Source organism: Ictidomys tridecemlineatus, chromosome 15 (genome assembly GCF_052094955.1).
Source record: "Ictidomys tridecemlineatus isolate mIctTri1 chromosome 15, mIctTri1.hap1, whole genome shotgun sequence".
Taxonomy (NCBI): domain Eukaryota; kingdom Metazoa; phylum Chordata; class Mammalia; order Rodentia; family Sciuridae; genus Ictidomys; species Ictidomys tridecemlineatus.
Genome location: NC_135491.1, coordinates 6,811,775 through 6,832,720, shown reverse-complemented (window position 1 = coordinate 6,832,720; position 20,946 = coordinate 6,811,775). Strand labels below are relative to the sequence as shown.

The following is a 20,946-nucleotide window of genomic DNA, read 5'->3' as shown; positions in this document are numbered from 1 at the left end:
TACTGAAATACAGAAGATAATTAGAAACTATTTTGAAAATGCATACTCCAATAAAATCTCAAACACATAAACAAATTTCTAGAGACATATGACCTACCCAAACTGAACCAGGAGGACATACATAATTTAAACAGATCAATCTCAAGCAATGAAATAGAAGACACCATCAAAAGCCAGTTTGGTATAGGGTTGTGGCTCAGAGGTAAAGCACTCGCCCACCACGTGTGAGGCACTGGGTTCCACCTTCAGCACCACATAAAAATAAATTAATTAAATTAAAGTATTGTGTGTGAGGAGCCACTGCACGCACCTTTAAGTCCTGATGCACCACGGGGATCTGAAAGATCACTTAGTCTGGCGCCTAGTGCCATGACTTGTGACTCAAGTCTTTTCCCTCACTCAGATAATAAGGTGTGGCCCTGGGAGTAGCCCTAGGAGTAGGCAACACCCAGAGGGGTTGAGCTACACTTACCTGTTCCCTTATAATCCTACCCCTTGCCTCATTTAAATGGTTTTCCCCAATAAAAGAGTTCAGCATGTTCATGATCTCTCTACAACTAAACTAAAACTACAACTAAAAAATATATATATATATATTTAAGGAAAAAAAAGTCTACCAACCAAGAAAAGCCCAGGACCAGACAGATTCTCAGCGAAGTTCTACAAGACATTCAAAGAAGAACTAATACCAATACTCTACAAATTATGCCATGAAATAGGAAAGGAGCAAACCCTTCCAAACTCATTCTATGAGGCTAGTATCACCCTGATGCCAAAAATCAGACAAAGACGTATCAAGGAAAGAAAACTTCAGACTAATATCCCTAGATACATAGACATAAAAATTGCCAATAAAATCCTGGCAAATCACATACAAAAACATATTAAAAATATAGTACACTATGATCAAGTGGGTTTCATCCAAGGGATGCAAGGTTGGTTCAACATATGTAAATCAATAAACGTAATACATCATATCAATAGACTTAAAGACAAGAATCATATGATTATCTCAATAGATACAGAAAAAGCATTTGAAAAAATGCAGCACCTCTTCATGTTCAAAACATGGGAAAAACTAGGGATAGTAGGAACACACCTCAACAGTGTATAAAGCTATCTAAGCTAAGCCCAATGCCAACATTCTAAATGGAGAAAAATTGAAAACATTTCCTCTAAAAACTGGAGCAACACATGGATGCCCTCTTTCAACACTTCTATTCAACATAGTCCTTGAAACTCTAGCTAAAGCAATCAGACTGACGAAAGAAATTAAAGGGTTATAAATAGGAAAAGAAGAACCCAAACTATCACTATTTGCTGATGACATGATTTTATATTTATATAGAAAATGCAAAAATTCCACAAGAAAACTTCAAGAACTAATAAATGAATTCAGCAAAGTAGCAGGATAAAAAAATCAATACCCATAAATCAAATACATTTCTATACATAAGCAATGAATCTACTACAAGAGAAATTAGGAAAACTACCCCATTCACAATAGCCTCAAAAGAAAAAAAATAAAATATTTGGGAATCCATCTAACAAGGGAGGTAAAAGACCTCTACAATGAAAACTACAGAACACTAAAGAAAGGAATTGAAGACGATCTTAGAAGAGTGAAAGATCTCCCATAGTCTTAGACAGGCAAAATTAATATTGTCAAAATGGCCACACTACAAAACTGTTATACATATTTAATGCAATTCCTATTAAAATCCCAATGACATTCTTCATAGAAGCTAGAAACAGCAATCATGATATTCGTTTGGAAAAATAAAAGACTCAGAATAGCCAAAGCAATCCTTAGTAAGAGTAAAATAGGAGGTATCACAATACCAGACCTCAAACTATACTACAGAGCAATAGTAACAAAAAAGGCATGGTGTTTTCACCACAACAGATATGTAGACCAATGGTAAAAAATAGAAGACACAGATAAAAATCCACATAAATACAATTATATTAGACAAAGATGCCAAAAATATACACTGGAAAAAAGATAGCCTCTTTAACAAATGGTGCTGGGAAAACAATTAAAAAAAAATATTTAAGGAAAAAAAAGTCTACCAAACAAGAAAAGCCCAGGACCAGACGGATAAATAAATCTTTATATAGCAAAATGAAATTAAACTTCTATTTCTCACACTGCACAAAAAATCAACTCAAAGTGGATCAAAAACTTAGGCACGGGCTGGGGATGTGGCTCAAGCGATAGTGCGCTCGCCTGGCATGCGTGCAGCCCGGGTTCGATCCTCAGCACCACATACAAACAAAGATGTTGTGTCCGTCGAAAACTAAAAAGTAAATATTAAAAAAAAACCCAAAAACTTAGGCACTAGAATAGAGACCTTATGCCTAATAGAAGAAAAAGTGGGCCTAAATCTTCATCATGTTGGCTTAAGACCTGACTTCCTTAACAAGACTTCTAAAGCACAAGAAGTAAAATAAGAATCAATAAATGGATGGATTCAAACTAAAAAGTTTCTTCTCAGCAAAGGAAACAATCAATAATGTGAAAAGAGAGCCTACAGAATGGGGCTCATACACCTCACATAGAGCACTAATCTCCAGGATATATAAAGAACTCAAAAAACTTACTACCAAACCCCCCCCCAAATAATTCATTCAATAAATGGGCTAAGGAACTGAACAGACACTTCACAGAAGAAGAAATACAATCGATCAACAAACATGGAAAAATGATCATCATCTGTAGCTATTAGAGAAATGCAAATCAAAACTAAGATTTCATCTCACCCCAGTCAGAATGGCAATTATCAAGAATACAAGCAATAAAAGCACTGACGAGGATGTGGGATAAAAGTTACACTCATACATTGCTGGTGGGACTGCAAATCAGTGCAACCACTTTGGAAAGCAGTATGGAGATTCCTAAGAAAACTTGGAATGGAACTACATTTGACCCAGCTATCCTACTTCTGGGTTTATACCCAAAGGACTTAAAAATCAGTTTACTACAGTGACACAGCCACATCAATGTTTACAGTAGCTCAATTCACATGTGGTACATCTACACAATGGAAGATCACTCAGCCTTAGAGAAAATAAAAAAGAGAAACCCACATTCATAGTTGGTGTCACCACTCTCTTTCAGCAATTAACAGGATAAATAGATAAAAAATTCCCATACATATACTTGAACAAATATCAAACAAATTGATCTAATTGGCATTTATAGGCCACTCCATCCAACAATAGCAGAATGTATGTTCTTCTAAAGTGCACATGGAATATTTCCCAAGATAGACCATACACTGAGCCATAAAGTAAAATAAAGGAATTGCAACTATTTTCTGCAATGGCATTGATTATTACTATTATTACTCCTACTATTGTTTTTGTTACTATTACTATGTACTAGGGTTGGACCCAGGGGTGCTTTACCATTTAGCAGCATCCCATAGCCTTTTCTATTTATTTATTTAGAGACAAGGACTCAAAGTTGCTTAGGGCCTCACTAAGTTGCTGCGGCTGGTCTTAAATTTGTGATCCTGTCTTAGCCCCTGAGTGGCTGGGATTACAGGTGTGCACCACCACGCCCAGCAACAATGACACTGAATATTAAATCATTAATAACAACTAAAGATTTAAAACCCAAATACTTGGAAAATTTTAAAAATACTTCTAAACAGCCAAGGGTCAAAGAAGAAATTAGAAGGAAAAAATTATTTATTATTTTGAGTGAAAACAAAACAATGTATCAAAATTTGTGAGATGTAGTTAAAGTGTTACAATTTACCACATTAACAAAATATAGGAGAAATAGATACCTAAGCAGGAAAACCATGGTTGGATATGCAATCATTTCAATAATTATGTAATAAAAGCTTAACAAAATCTCAGCACACATTTGTAAAAACTCACAGAAAACTAGGAACAGAATCAAAGTTCCTTCAACTTGATAAAAGATACCTAGGGGGAAATCCCAACAAATAATGCACAAGTGAAACACTGCTTCCCCCTGAGAATAGCAAAATGCAAAGATATCCTATCCTACTCCTATCTGAGAACTGGAGATTATAGCCAGTCCAATAAAGCAGAATTTAATTTAAATGATTTTTAAAAGATCAGAAAGAAAAAGTCAAATCTTTATTTGCCAACCATGATTGTGTATTACAAAAACCTAAAGCTACAAGAACCAATACATGAGTCCAGCAAGATCCATACACACAACTCTGCTGCATTTCAATATACTAAAATTAGCAATAAGAAACCGAAATTTAAGGGCTGGGATTGTGGCTCAGTAGTAGAGCACTCGCCTAGCATGTGTGAGGCCCTGGGTTTGATCCTCAGCACCACATAAGAATAAATAAAATAAAGGCATTGTGTCTAACTACAACTAAGAAATAAATATTTTTAAAAAGAAACTGAAACTTAAGCCAGGCATGGTGCACATGCCTGAAATCCCAGCAAATGGGGTAGTTGAGGCAGGAGGGCTCTAAGTTTGAGGCCAGCCTCAGCAACTTAACAAGGCCTGTCTCAAAATAAAAAGGGTTGGGGATGTGGGTTGGTGGTAAAGTGCCCCTGGGTTCAAATCCCCAGAACTCTCTCCCCAAAAGGAACAAACTTCCCAACATTCAGTAATATAAATTAAAAACAAAACATTATGCTAGCTGGTCAGATATAAGAATGCATAGAATATGATTCCATTTACTGTATTAAAGACAAATCTATAGTGATAGAAAACATTAGTGATTGACTAGGTAAGGGAAACAGAAAATACTGACAGTTTTTTACGAGACCTGGAATATATAGTAAATAGGTCTAACAAATAAGATGAGAGTGCTAATGAGGCAGAGGCAATATGTAAAGAAATAATGGCTGAGAATTTCTGAAGCAAATAAAAAACAGCAATCTACAGACAAAAGAAGCCAAAATAACTCAAGAAAATAAAACGAATTCTCCCTTGGATACATTATAATGAAATTACAGAAAACCAAATAAAGAAACAATCTTAAAAGGTAAAAAGAGAGGTTACCTTCTGACAGCTAAATTCTCAACAATCACAATTAAAGCTGGCAGAGAGTGGTCTATCTTCAATGTGCTGGGGTAGAAAGGTCCTGCCACGCTAGCAATCTATAGGTAGATACAAGAGATTTCAAAACACAGTGAAATAAAGATATTTTAAAAGAAGAAAAACATGGAATTCTCATTAGCAGACCCTCACTGAAAAATCTGAAAGGATATTCTTCAAGTAGATGGAAATCATAAATGGAAGGCCTGGGTAACAAGAAACAATAAAAAGAAAATGGTAAAATAGGAGGTAGTATATCTAATCACATTTTGCATAATAAATGTAAATTTTAGAAAAAAAAATTAAAATCAAAATACATGATGTAACGTTCACATGTAAATGCATATAGAGTTTTATGTCCCTTGTTTTAGAAGAGGATACAGTACTGATTTCCTTTATAGACACTGAAATCAAGAATGCATACTGTAAATTCTAGGGTCATCATTTAATTGCTAAGAGAACAGAAAAAAAGTCCACTGAGGCCTTAGGCTCAATACTCAGCACTTAAATAATACAAAATAAAATAGCTAAAATTCTATTTAGCTATTTTATTTATCTAATTCTATTTGATCAAGTATTCTCATCAGCAGAATGGGTTGTCAAGCTTTTTAAAGTTTTGTGCTTTAATAAATAGAATACAGTACTTTAAGTTTTGAGTGAATTTGAATTTTTTTTCCAAGGTTGAGGTCCTCTTTTATTGTAGTTATAATATGGAATTTTGTTTTAATCATTGTAAAGTTGGTATACAATTTACTGGCAAGAATTACATTCATCCATCACCACTATTTCCAATTCCATGTTATTATTCTAAACATAAACTCTATCCATTAAGCAGTAATTCAGCTTTCCCTTCCCCCAACTTCTGGCAACTTCTAATCTACTTTCTGTCTCTGTATTTATCTGTATACTGTATTTATCTATTCTAAATATTTCAAGTAAGTGGACATACAATATTTATCTTTTTGTATCTAGCTTATTTCACTTAGCATGCGTTCAAGATTCATTAAAGCTACAGCACATGGGGCTGGGGTGTGGCTCAGTGCTGGAGCAATTGCCTAACATGTATGAGGCACTGGATTCAATCCTAAGCATCACATAAAAAAATGAGTGAATAAATAAAGTTATTTTTAAAAAGTTACAGCATATATCAGAATGTAATTCCTTTTTATGGATGAACAACCCATTGTGTATATGTACCACATTTATCTATTTATTTGTTGATGGAAATGTGGGTTGTTTTCAACTTTGGCTATTATAAATGATGCTGCTATAAACATTCACATCTCTCTCTGATATGTGATCAAGTATCTCTTTCAACAAGTATCTGTTCAAGTTCCTTTTTAATTCTTTTAGACATATACCTAGAAATGGAATTGTTGGGTCAACAAATTGTTTAACTTTTTGAAGAACTGCTAAACTGCACAGTAGTTTCACCATTTTAAACTCCAACCAGCAATGTACAAGGATTCCAATTTCTCCATTTTCACCAAAACTTATTTTTTTAAAAAAATTATAGCTAACAGTAGATGTGAAATAGTATCTCACTGTGGCTTTGATTTGCATTTCTCTAATAACTAATGCTGCTGAGCATCTTTTCATGTGTTTACTGTTCATTTGTGTATATCTGAAGAAAAGTCTATTTGAATACTTTGTCCATTTTAAATATTGGATTGTCTTTTTGTTAAGTTGCAGAAGTCCTTTATATATCCCAGATCTTGTCAAATGTATAATTTGCAAATATTTTCTCCCATACTTTAGGTGTTTTTTCACTCTCTTCATAATGTTCTTTGATGAAGTCCAATTTATCTATTTTTTCTTTTGTTGCCTTTGATTTTAGTGTTTGTTTGCTCTTGCAGTGCTGGAGACTGAACCCAGGGCCATGCACATTCTAGGCAAGCCCTCTATCATAGAGCTACATCTCCCTGACTTTTTAAAGTTTTATTTTGGGACAGGATTTTGCTAAGTTGCCCAGACTGACCCCTTGTAGTCTACCCATCTTAAAAAAAAAAAAAAAAAGGAAGCTTGAAGGCTCACACATGTTAATTTCAAAATGTATTACAAAATAACAGTAATGAATACAATGAGATACTGGTATGAGAATGTCACATAAACCAATGAAACAGAATTAAGAGCCAGAAATGGACCCTCATGTCTGTGGCCAGTTAATTTTCAACAAGGGTGCCAAGACCACTGAATTGGGAAAGAAGTTTCAACATGAAAAGGTGCTAATTAGACTTCTACACACAAAAGAATGAAGTTTAACCCTTAAATTACATTCCTATGCAAAAAAGGAACTCAAAACTGATCAAAAGACTAAATTTAAGAGTTGAAACTGTTTTTCAATTCTTAGAAGGGAACATAGGGGCAAATCTTCATTACCATGGATTTGGCAACTGTTTTAAAAACATGCTACTAAAGCCAGGCACAGTGGCACACACCTATAATCCCAACTCCTCTGGAAGGCCTTATCTGGCTTGCTGAGACAGAAATTAATGGCTCTGTCCTCTGCAGTGATTTCCCACCACCATTCCTTCCAGTTATCACAAGGTATGACTGTCTTAGTATCTAATTCCTTTCTCCTTCTCCCTCCAAAACTGAAACCCAAAGGAAAACAAGAAATGTTTTTCTGATTCACCTGTCCAAATCTCCATGGTATACAAAGAGTATTTTCATAGTAGGGAAAACAGTCAGTGGATATAAGAAGAATAAGTTCTGATATTCTATTGCACAGTAAGGTGATTACAATTAACAATGTTGTATTAGTTCAAAGTAACTAGAAGAAAGAATTTTAAACAATCTCACTATAAGAAATGATAAATATTTGAGATAAATATGGTAAATACCCTGATTTTATCATTATACGTTATATATATGTGTGTGTGTATAAACATCACTACATTCCATAAATATGTACAATGAGTAATATGTCAATGAAAAACAAGGGCTAGGAATGTATCTCAGTGATAGGGCACTTGCCCAGCATGTATGAGGCCCTAGCTTCAATCCTGAGTACTATGAAAATAAGTGAATAAAATAAAATAGAATACATAAATCCCTAGTGGATGTTTTTGGAATTAAAGCCAAAGATAAATAAGTTATCAGACAAAAACGGCTTTACTACTGAGAATCCTTTTGAATTTAATATGCTAGATGAACAAAAATTGTTAAATTTGGGAGTCCACAGTTAAGAATTCAGGAAATGGAGGGCTCTGGACAGTTCTCTATATGGGTGTGGCCTTAAACACAATTTTGTGTATCTAGAAATAGAGTAATTTGAATGTTTATCATTTTTATCATATCTCTGTTAGTATATCCACTCTAAGGTAGATAGCTGGCAGACTCTAAGTCTCAACATTTCTAGAGCTAGAAAAGGGTTCTGAGAAAGATAAAACATGACTGAGGATTCTATCCTGTGTTTTTAGCTATAGGGGAAAGTAGCAATTTGCAATTATATCTGAGTTGGAGATGTGAGAGTCTGGTTCTTTGTAGCATCTTTAGGATTAAGGTCTCTGAGTTCTGAAATTCCCTGGGACTTGGACCCTCAATTAAGGAGCTGGTCTTACTTCTCATTGCAGCGGTATGTGAGGACCGTAGCCCAGAAGCCCAGCACTGAGAGGATGAAAGTTGTAAAAAGCAATAAGGTGACCACGATGACCACAGCCATGATGAAGGTATCCATGACACAGTTGTTGGACTGGGGCATGTGCGAGGCTAAGGAGACAATGGGGCCAAAGCCTAGGCCCAGCTGAAACACAACTTGGCTCCCTGCTCTTGACCACACATTTACGTTGTACAAAGCTGACACCTAAAAGGGAAAAGTCAAGTGTAAGAGAGATTTAAAGAACAAGAGGACAACTATAGCAGAAATGCTGGGGGGAGTTGGGGGAAGCACAGAATGAGATGACACAGAAAGAAGGCCTTAAAAACAGGCAGCCATGATAACTTTTGAGGAAGAGATACCTCACCTTGGCAACCAGCAAATGTTGAAGGCCATATATTGCCCCTTCCAGCAGTAGACTCCGGATAAGGAAACAGAAGAGGATGAAATAGGGAAGTAGTACCAAGACATACATTACCTGAATTGAGAGTAGGACATATCAGCAATCATGAACCAGTAGGAGCCAAACAACAGTCAGCAGGGATCAAAAATTCTGAGTCAGGAATTAGTAGGAGTTTTAAAAAAAAAAAGCTTTCAGCAGGAGTCAGGGGCTAGTGGGAGTAAAAGGCTAGAAGGAGTGAAAAATTAGATCCACATGTAACAAAGTGAGGAATGGGTTAGAGCTTCTGAGAATATCAAGGAATACAAAAATGGTGGCTCACCTTCCCAATGGACTGGAGTCCATTGATGATAAAAACACCAATGAGACACCAGGACACAAATAAGGGAAGGCTCAGATTTAAGACCGGTGGCCCACCATCCTCAATTCTGTCTGAAGCCTTCAAGGTCTGCTGGTACCAGAAGTAGATGGAGGGTGTCGTCCGTGCACAGGCTGGATCTGGAGGGACCTGGCTTTGGATATGCCTGCTAGACAGGGTAACCCCTCCCCTCTTCTTTATTCCCACTCACTTCCCTATACCTTCCCCTCCCAATTATTTTTCATTCTCTCTTCCTTTTCCTTGTCCCTCCTTCCTTGCTCCTTTCTCCTCTTCCAAATTTCCTTCCAGCTATTTTCCCCTTCTCTTCCTCTCTCATTTCCTCCTCACCAAAGTCACTGGCATTCTTCAATAAGGGACATTTCTCCCATGGAACAGGGAACTGGAAGAAGTGGCTCAAGTAGAAGAGAATCCAAGAATTGAACACATTCGTGTACGTACTGGTGATGAGGCACACCTGGAGACCAGGGAGGAAGTGGCTGGGGAGGAAGACTAGGGACAGGAAAAAGGAGGGGATCTGACAGAACACTGAGGGACAGAAGGGACTTGACCCATGGACGTTGGGATGTGGGTGGGTATTAAGGTAGGCCTCAGCATTCCAGTGCTCCTCACCATGAAGCTGATGTACCCCACTCCACCAGCCCAGGGGCCAATGATCTTCCACAAATCCAGGCTACCCTGCTGCAGCATCTGGCCAACTGCCATCTCCAGGAAAAGGAGAGGAATCCCAACAAAGACCAGAATGATGATATAGATCATGAAGAAGCTACCTGTGAAAAGGATTTAGGAGGGGTTCTGAAAAACTTCTGGGCTTTCAGTACCCAGATTTATTCATAGGCCCAGGAAGACATGCTCACCACCAGCGTTCATCTGTTTCTACATCCTTCACTGTCCCACATCTGGTCCCCTAGTTCCTAATTTCTGGAAGACCTAAATACCTAATTTCTACCCCACCCATGACCAGGTCTCCAGCCCTATCATCCTCCTGTACCTCTACCCTTTTTCATTCCCCCAGGTATTCAGGCACTTCATACCTATCCTGCTCAAAGTACCAAGTCTCCAACATCTACATATCTCAGAGATGTTATAAATTGAAGCCTGGACAGTCTTCTGTCCTGCTAGCCCCTTATGAATAAATACTTACAGCCTCCTTTGTGAATCCAGAGGTAGACAAAGTTCCAGAGCTGGGTTGGTCTCAAAGAGTAGCCCACCAAGGTCAGAATATAATGAAATTTTTGGGGCCAGAGTGGACGCACAAGGAAGGTACCTTCCTTCTCTGTCACTTCCACCTTTTCCTTCAAGTGTTTCTGCTTCATGATTGAGGTAGCTGTCACATCTGATATAATATTTTGCTTGGGTTGGCTGCTGGCCCTGGTCTGAGCCTCAAAAGCATGGATCTCCCAGGCCTCAGCCTTTGCAGTCCGGGTTGCCAAATCCTGAAACTCTGAAACAGAGGCTGCAGAAGACCAGGTGACTGGGTCCTTGCTTTCCAAAATATTGATTTCTGGGACACCATCAGTAAGCTTTGTCAAAGTAGATGAGGTTGTTTCCAGCAAGGATACTGAAGTGTGGGCCTCTATCTCCATCCCAGGAAGAGTCTCACGAGCATCTCTAGCTTCTTCAACAGAACGTTCACCTTTCTGAGTAGACCTTAAGACCATCAAAAACTATAGATTTCAGATTTTATAGTTAGGAATTTATTGAGTTCCAAGACAATTCTTAGTACTTCCTTAAACCAAACCTCATTTCTATCCCTACTACCACTGACATTCAAAGTGCATATGTATGCACACAAACTCATAAGTTCTATTTTTTTTTTAAGTACAAGAGACTGAATCCAGGGACGCTTAGCCACTGAGCCACATCCCCAGCCCTTTTAAAATATTTTATTTAGAGATAGGGTCTACAGAATTGCTTAGGGCCTCACTAAATTGCTGAGGCCGGCTTTGAACTCACAATCCTGCCTCAGCCTCCCAAGCCAATGGGATTACAGGCATGCCCCACCGCACCCAGCAAGTTTTACTTCTTAGAAATGTCTTAATGCAAGAAACAGGGGTAGAGGGGCTGGGGATGTGGCTCAAGCAGTAACGTGCTCGCCTGGCATACGCAGGGCGCTGGGGTTCGATCCTCAGCATCACATAGAAATAAAATAAAGATGATGTGTCCACTGAAACTGATCTCTCTGTCTCTCTCTCTCTCTCTAAAAAAAAAGAAAAGAAAAAGAAAAAGAAACAAGGGTAGGAATCACTCTCAAAGGATTTCTGAGACTGAGATACATTCCCTACAGAAGGAGGTACCATTTAAGTTAGACTTTTGAATCAAAGAATCTAATTTAATCCTAATCTTCTTTATTCTTTAGGAAAGTTGTTTTACCTCTATGAACTTTCTCATCTGTAAAGTACTCAGGTCTCTGCTCAAATATTACCTCACCAGAGATGCCTTCCCTGTCTATTTCAAATAGCAGCTACCTACTCTACTCACCACTTCTTTCCATCTTACCTCTGTTCATTTTTCTTCCTAGCCTTTCTTTAGCTCCTGATTTTTGATGTTATTATCTACTGAATGTATCCAGTGTCCATCTCTGCCTCCTGCTCTACACCCAGACAGAAGATGGTACTTACCTCAAAACTGGGGCCACTCTCATCTCTGCTTGCTGTGCTGTCGCCACTCTGACCTTTGGCTGGCTTCAAAAGTCTACAAGACAATGAGTAAGAACTGAGCTGGAAAAGAAAAGAAAAAAAATGGCTGTAAAAGAGAGACAGAGAGGGAGGAAGTGGAGCTTTATTTTAAAGGGAATGAGCATACTATACAAAATCAGAGGTTGCAGGTAGGCCTCAAATCAGCACTGGCACATCTGGGTCACATGGATAATGAACTGTAAGACACACTATTTCCAAAGAGTTCTTGGTAGCTCAGGAAATGTTTACAATTCAATGATATGTCTTTAATTTATCTCTACTATATGAAAGCATGCAATAAAAGAAAAGACTGACAGAAAAATGCATGAACATATAGAAGGGAAAGGACTGTTGGAAAGTTTATATCCTTTTCTCTTTTAGATAGTTGTAACCTGTCTACAAAAAAAGCATATTACTTTAATACTCAATATATATATATATATTATATATATATATATATATTATATATATATATATATTATATATATATAGCAGCTGCAGGGAACTGGCGAGGATACACAAATGATAGGTTCTCTATACCTGCTGAAAGTTTTCTCAGAAAAACTAGCATTCCCCAGCCCACAATAGCAGACGAAACTGATTTCACTACCGGAGATGCTGGGGCTTCCAGCACTTATCCTATGCAGTGCTCAGCACTGCTCAAAAACAGTTTTGTGGTACTCAAAGGACAATTAAGCGAAAATAGTAGAGATGTCAACTTCTAAAACTGGAAAGCATGGTCATGCCAAGGTATACCTTGTTGGAACTGATATTTTCATAGGCAAAAAATATGAAGATATGTGCCTTTCTACTCATAAGATGGATGTTCCAAGTATTAAGAGAAATGATTATCAACTGATGTGCATTCAAGATGGTTACCTTTTCCTAACAACAGAAACTGGTTAAGTTCGTGAGGATCTTAAACTGCCAGAAAATAAAGTAGGCAAAGAAATAGAAAGTATAATGCAGGTGAAGATGTACTGGTGTCTGTTATGTGTGCAAGGAGTGAAGAATATGCTGAAGCTATAAAGCACTGCAAATAAATGGGGACATCAGGCACAAGCCAACAGTTTGGATCTGGATCAATTGCAGATCTAAAGTTTGGTTCTAGGTTGTCGCCAAAGGTATGACATTCATAAGCAACCTCATTTTTTTTTAAGTGTTTTGAAGTTGTGCTGGTTCATTTTGCAGGTAGTCAGCAACTCAAAAAAATCAATATATATAATTTTTAAATATTTTGGGTCTTTCCTATAACATTCCTACAGTTTTATTATGTGGGTCCAAGAAACATGAAGCTTCAGCAAATGTGATTTGTCTGAGCAAATCATTACTTAATTTTAATAAAATGATTATTGAACTAGGGTTTTAAAAAAGATAATATAGCATTTGGTAGTACTGAAGTACCACATTTAACTTAAATTGTAATCTGCATTAATTTCAGACTTAATGTCATAGAATACGTAGATTATGGATTCAAATTGTTAGTTTCAGTCTGTGTGTGGCAAACAAATCTTTAAACAAAAATCATGTTATCAAAGAGTATCAGTTATCTTGGTAGTTGTGTGAAATTATATACATTACTTTGGTCATACCATTCTTTGCCACACTGTTGGCAGACTTAAGCCTTAGATGGTGGTTTTAGTACTTGCTTGTCATTGACAGAGGGACACTGAGCTGTTGGGTGAAAATAAACAAGTCACACTGTAAAGATGACAAAAAGAACAATGGCAAAGGAGGTTGGTAAACTCTAGGTTTTGACTTGAGACCTTTGTAATCAGCATAAAAATTAGGAAGCAACTTTTTTAAAGAAATTTTTTAGTTATAGATGGACACAATGTCTTTATTTATTTTTATATGGTGCTGAGGATGGAACCCAGTACCTCACACCTGCGAGGCAAGTGCTCTACCACTGAGCTACAGCCCCAGCCCAGGAAGCAGTTTTTTAGTTGTATTTTTGCTTTTAGCTTTTGTCCCCCATAACTCCCTGGCATTGAAAGGACTGACCTGCTTTACAGGACACTGTGCAGTGCTTTTTTTGCAACCATGTTGAATTAAGTGTTGGTATTTATCAGTAATTATTCCTTTTCAACCATTTTAAAGTATTTTTTTACCTTAAAATATTAGACTTGGACTGGGGTTGTGGCTCAGCAGTAGAGTGCTCACCTTGCACAAGCGAGGCCCTGGGTTTGATCCTCAGCACCACATAAATAAATGAAATAAAGATATTGTGTTCAACTACAACTAAAAAATAAATATTTAAGAAAAAAAATATTAGACTAAAACTGGGAATTCTTAAGTTGATTTGGAATTCTTTAAATTGATTTGTTAAATTTATGTATTTTTTTCTAAAGTAAAATGAAAGTCAATCATGGAATAAATGTTACTTTATTTAAAATTATTATTTAACTTATTTTTTTGTTGTAGCTAGACACAATACCTTTTATTTTATTTATTTATTTCCTGTGGTGCTGAGGATCAAACCCAGGACCTCGCACGTGCTAGGCAAGCACTCTACCGCAGAGCCACAACCCTAGCTCTATTTAACTTATTTTAAGTGTTATGTATTTTTTCTGTTTTCTGTCTTAATTCAGTACCAATGTGAAATGTGAAATGTAACTAGGAAAGAAGTCTATAAGCCAAATCATTCTTTAAAGTGTTTCAGGTGACATCACTGCACTCCCATTTTGTCTTTTAGATCATTCATATATATGTTTGTGTGTGTGTGCACATGTATATGTATATATCCAATATATATCCATATATATAGTCATTCCAAAATTTTAGACATCATTATAGAGTTTAGCTCAGTAGCAATGATTATATTGGAGTGAAACTTAGAACAAAATCACTTATCTCAGTAATGCCTTAGTTCTCTAAGACAAGTTCTCAGATCTTTCCCATCATGGCTTGACCTCAAAGGTTTTTGTTCCTATCATCTAGAGAAAAACATGAGATATAACTCATCTAATAAGTGACTAGAAAGAGTGGTAGGAACATAAGATCTCCAAAATTCAGTTGCTTAATTTGTACACACTTTAAAATTTTGTCTTGGCCTCAGCAAACCCATTTGGACAAGAAGCAAGATACTTTAAGAGAAGTACAGGAAGAGGATTCTAAAGCACAAGAAATACTGAAGTCACAATAATTCTTTTAGTATGACATTAGCTTTTGCCCATCTAAATAAAGCACAATTAGTAATTAGGCTGAATTCTTTCCAGTATTGTTTTTTTTTAAATTTTTTTAAATAGTTGTAGGTGAACAGCATGCCTTTATTTATTATTTTATGCGGTGCTAAGGATTGAACCCAGTGCCTCATACATGCTAGGCAAGTGTTCTGAGCTACAGTCCCAGCCCCTCTTTTTTTTTAAGAGGCACTTATTCCACATCATGATTAGACCATTACATTTAGCAATCAACAAGCATGAATGCAAAAAAAAAAAAAAAGTCTACATTAAACCTTTGAGAGCTTTACACTTTTCTCAGAAAAGAAACTAAAATAACCTGTTATACAATTAGTCACCAATATAGTCCTCAAGGTTTTTTTGCCCATACACATGAATATTGTCTAAATCTATTCTTCTTTGTAGCAGCTAGGTCCTGCCATCACTATGCTTGGCTGAGTTTACAAATCTGTTGTAACCTATAGCTTCCCTCACTTCTCTGGCTCTCCTCTCCTGCTAAGCTTTGTTTTCAGGCAGTATTAAAACCTTCTGTCACTGCCATAGCTCCTGCTGCTGCTGCAACCATCAGAGCCACCTTAGTTTCATGGTTTAGCAAAGTATTGGCTCTCCACCACCATAAGGTCCAGAGCTTCTGCCTCCAAAGTTCCCACACCCACCATGGCCACTGAAGTTCCCTCCATAACCAAAATTGTCATTTCCACCAAAACCACCTCCAAAGTTTCCAGAACTGCTTCGACCTCTTTGGCTTAATGAAGCATTAGCCATCTCTTGCTTTGATGGGGCTCTTGTTACTTCACAGTTGTGGCCATTCACAGTATGGTATTTCTTTATCATTTATTTATTTTTTGTACTTATAGATGGAAAGCATGTCTTCATTTATTTTAATGTGGTGCTGAGGATTGAACCCAGTGCCTCACCTACACTAGGCAAGTGCTCTGCCACTGAGCTATAGCCACTCCCACAGTATGACATTTCTGAATGACACACAGAGTCTTGTTTGTCAAAAATTACAAAGCTAAGCTGCCACCCCGACCTATGCGGCAGTTGAACTTAAGATGGCTGGTGTGAATCTGCAGGGACACCAAACAAAACACAGACACAATTTACCTTTGCACAAGCTTCAGGACAGCTTCTCCACTTTCGGACTCAGGCATCCCAAGAGAGAGAGCAAGAGAAAGTCACGAGAGGCAGACAAGAGAGAGTGAGCATGTAAGTGAGCTTTTACTGAGGGAACTCTTGTTCTTCAGAAAGTTCTATCCAAAAAAAGGCCAGAAGGGGCAGGGATACAAGGGAACAGGTGAGTGTAACTCAACTCTGTGGGCACATCCCACAAAGAAGATCCCTTACTATCCAAGCTAGACTCTGCCCTAACCAGAGCGAATGCAATGGTTGGTCAGAATCTGAGGCATCAAGACTAGAAGGGTACGGTCATTCTTTGTGGCTCCTTTCTTTCCACTGCCTTGGTCAGTCATGATTTCAATAACTGCTGAGGGCCATTACCAAGTAGGAATGACGCATCGAAATTTCCTTGCCAAACGTACCCCATGCTGCTTAGAGAACATTCGATGGGACATTACATGCATGCTTTAATAAGATGATCTTGCTCAAGGACCAAGACAGATCCAGGTTTAGAGCTGATCAGGTTTGAGGAAGTAACCGGCTCCTTGAGTTTAAGGCGTTGCCAGTTTAAGATAATGGGTTTTAGGGAAGTTGGAAGTTGAAGATTATTGCTGGGATTAGGGTGTTCCTGCTGCTTTTTCCCGTTGAGTTCTCGTGAGATTAAAAGGGGATTGAGAGATAGCCTCGTGGAGTAGGTGGATTGTGCGGGAGACGGCAGAACGCGATTGCCCCTGGACCTGTGTGGAGGCGGTGTGAGAGCAGGAATAAAGAATTGCTGTTTGAACCTACAAAGGTGTGTGGTGGCTCGTGATTCTGGTGCCAAGCTGAGACATTGGCTTTGGCAAATAACTTCAATTTTTCTGTACTGTTCAAAATAATATTGTAGGTAATGTGGATTCAGGGTCTTTAATGGTACCAACAAAGATCTTTTCCAGTTAAGTGGGCCCCTGGTCTTTGAGAATCTTCTATTGAGACAGCTCTCTGGTTCCACCTTGTATGGTCTTGCATGCATGGCTGCATCCACTTCCTCCACAGTGGTGTAAGTGAAAACCCAAAGCCCCTGGAGCACTTGGTATTTGGGTCTCTCATTACCATACAGTCCATGAATCTTCCCCATTGCTCAAAAATGGCTTCAAAGCTCAGCCCTTCGATGAACAGCTTCAACAGCTGTTCCGGCTCTTTAGGGAAGTCTGATTTAGACATGAAAGGCAACAGGAAGAGACTTTAAGGATACTTCATCTGAGGTGTCCACAGGCAGAAAGGAATAAGCTAACAAATATATCCCTCCAGTATTCATTCTATTTAAGTATTTACTACACACTGCTTTAGTTTTTGTAGTACTCTAATCTCTCACTTCTGGTTGACATTACCCATAGGAATTCCAGAAAGTTATTAATCTGTGTTGCTGGCTGGTCATTCTTCTGGCCCCAGTTAACCATACTAGACTTCTGACCTAGTATTAGTTCTAGATTAGCATGCCCTTGTTCTTCCTAATTTGTCAAACTTTACATAAATATGTTTTCAATTGTGATATAAGGATGTATAAATGATAATAATGCATCTCTATCTCCATACCTTGTATGACAAAAGCTATTTATGCATAAATATTGCATTTTAAATACTATATGAAGTGTAAATACTCTAACATAATTATAGATTTTGAAGATATGGGACTTTATTTTCACATAAGTCATTTCTCTATAACTAAATATTTCATTTAGTAAAGCTTTATAAATTGTATTAAAAGGAAGCAGGGAACATATATTTTTTAACAGAACAGAAGTGAATTCTTTTTTTTTTTTTGGTACTGGGAATTGAGCTCAGGAGCACTCAACCACTGAGCCACATCCCTAACCCTATTTTGTACTTTATTTATAGACAGGGTCTCACAGAGTTGCTTAGCACCTCACTAAATTGTTGAGGCTGACTTTGAACTCACAATCCTCCTGTCTGAGCCTCCTGAGCCACTGGATTACAGGTGTACATTCTTTTTTGGCATCAGAGAAAAGTTAAAAGTTGATTCCTACTATTTGTTGTACTTTTTTGTAGCAAATGTTAAATATTACAAGTTATTATGTGTAGAATTTAGATTGTCATGTTAATAGATTATACAATGATACACCATTTTTGTCTGTACACATTTCACCAGTTTATAAACAATATTAACAAGTTGAAATTTGTTTCTTTCTAAGAAAACATTTTATTTCTATTGTAAAGACTTCGTTACACCTTATTTGCTACAAAGTTGTATACTCTCTGACAGATTCAAATCATTGCTGTTCTGATGACACATTTGCATCATAACATAATTGTGATGTTCTTTTATGCTCTCCTCCAAGGGCTGTCAGTCACTTGAAGAAATTGTTGCTAACCAAGCTCTGGCCTCAGTTTCTCTTAATGGTGCTTAATATAAAGCATGGTATAGATTTCTATACCATGCTTTATATTAATTACCAAAATTCCTGCAGCCTAACAATAATATCTTAAACAGGAAATGTTGCAATAAAATATTTAGGCTATAAAACTTATGGACACAATTTTTCATTACAGCACAATATGAGTGTGTACATGTGCACATATAGCTTTGTATGTTTGTTCTTTTTCCAAAGTCCTTCCCAATTAAAAGTACTATAGGCTGGTAGTGCCTCAAATGTTGATAACTTTTAAATTTTAATTTACACTTTTCCAGAATTTGTTTTTGTACTTTAAGGTTTCTCAATTAGATTGTTTCTAGTTGCACTATAATTTGAACACATTATTCTCAGGGCTGCTTGTGCTAAGAGCTGAAGTTTCATTATTTTAAAGCTTACTGCCTGAAAGTATATTGCAAACTATTCCCAAATTGTAACACTGTACTACATACATATAAAAAATGCTTAATATCAACGTATTTAAACTATTTGCTAGGTATTTCAGAAAAAATGGAAATATTAGTAGCAGTTATACTGAAATATTGCCATATTTTCCATTTTAGAACAGAATTGAGTTGTCTTTATCTTGGAGCCCTATTCTGACTGATATATTTGATAGCATTCCTTTGGCATGGACCCCAAAGATGGTTTTAGAGCCAAACACTCATGTAATGGTTCTCAAACATATTTAGGGATAACAGATTGAAAATTCATAATGTTCTTTTGGGTACCTTAAAATGTTTACATACTGAATTCTTTTTTAATATTTATTTTTTAGTTGTGGTTTGACACAATACCTTTATTTCACTTATTTTTTTTTTTAATGTGGTGCTGAGGATCAAACCCAGGGTCTCGCACATGCAAGGCGAGCACTCTACCACTGAGCCACAACCCCAGCCCCTTACATTCTGAATTCTCTAATATTAACTAGGAACACATTTCCTATGAGAAAATGTGTCTCTTAGGCAGTATAAAAGCAAAAAAAAAGCATATTTCCATAAACAATTATGTTATACTGCTAGTTCTGATAGTTTCAAGTTTTCCAATAGTACCTAGGCATATTTCATAAGTTTCAAGCTTTTTCCCCCCTGCTAGTAATAGGCAACATAGATTTAAGAAAAACTTACAGTGAAAAATCCTAAAATTGAGAAAATTCAATCTATTAACTTTGATCTCTTACATTTTTTCTGCTGAATTGGGTATAGGGCATTGTTATTTGATTTTAGCAGGGAGCATATGGATTTAGTTTACAGAACACAGATGTTCTGTGGGAACATGGCTTAAAGTCACTTTGTAATTTAATTTTTTTCCATTAAATAAACATCTGAACACCAATTTAACTACCAAGTAAGGCCAAGTGCCTGAAAAGTACTGTATATATCACATTTTTTCTTTATGTGAAAGATGCATCGTATAGCAATGCACACAAAGCTTTCACCTGCTAGAAAAATACTTTTGCCAAACTTTGTCATTCACCACTAGTTCCTTCTCTAGGGTTTTAACCCAGAGCCTCATGCATTGTTGTAAAAAACTCTTTACAACAGATAGAAACCTAGTTTATCATTTAAAAAGAGAGAGAGATTCTCTGATTTATCTGCAGTTCATACATTTCTTGTTATTGGTAGAATTAGTTTTCTTAGTTCAAGAATGCACTTTTTAAAAACTCTGGACACTAAATTCCATTCAGCAACGTCTTAGCAGCTTGTCATGTTAATTGTGATCTTTCTTGAGAAAAATTCTTTATTGTGGTTAATATCTACTACAAGCACTCTTTCACGTATTACAAAGCATAATGAAAATTGCTAGCTCTAAACTAACATAATGAAAATGACTAGTTCTATAATTGATTTATGTACTTTCGTCCTCCTCCCCAAAAATGAAATAGTTGAAACTGCATTATCTAATCCACTGGCACTTTATCAGTAATGCATTTTATTTGTCTTAAGTATAGAAGAACTCTTGCTTTTACGTGCAGAAACTCAAATGTTTTTGCTAAAACTTTAAAATTGTAAAATATGTACTATGAATATTATAATTGTGCATTTTACATTTCAAAAATGGGTAAAATCCAATTGTGAAGTCTTTGACTACAGTAAAATAACCTTTAAAATATAGACAGTAAGTGGCCAGGGTTGTGGCTC

The 20,946-nt window shown here is 36.8% G+C and overlaps 1 protein-coding gene and 1 pseudogene across 1 annotated transcript in view; one reads left to right on the top strand and one right to left on the bottom strand.

Moving 5' to 3' along the window:
• Positions 1-20,946, bottom strand: part of Slc6a16 (solute carrier family 6 member 16) — a 34,480-nt gene that overhangs the window by 7,648 nt on the left and 5,886 nt on the right. The window contains exons 4-10 of the mRNA XM_078031663.1: positions 12,037-12,135; positions 10,560-11,065; positions 10,028-10,185; positions 9,746-9,872; positions 9,362-9,537; positions 9,007-9,117; positions 8,605-8,846 (exon numbers count right to left, since the gene is read on the bottom strand). Of these exons, the coding sequence (XP_077887789.1) occupies positions 8,605-8,846; positions 9,007-9,117; positions 9,362-9,537; positions 9,746-9,872; positions 10,028-10,185; positions 10,560-11,065; positions 12,037-12,059 (1,343 nt within the window). The 5' untranslated portion in view covers positions 12,060-12,135. The remainder of the gene's footprint in view (positions 1-8,604; positions 8,847-9,006; positions 9,118-9,361; positions 9,538-9,745; positions 9,873-10,027; positions 10,186-10,559; positions 11,066-12,036; positions 12,136-20,946) is intronic.
• LOC101956794 (eukaryotic translation initiation factor 5A-2 pseudogene) lies at positions 12,279-13,136 on the top strand (annotated as a pseudogene).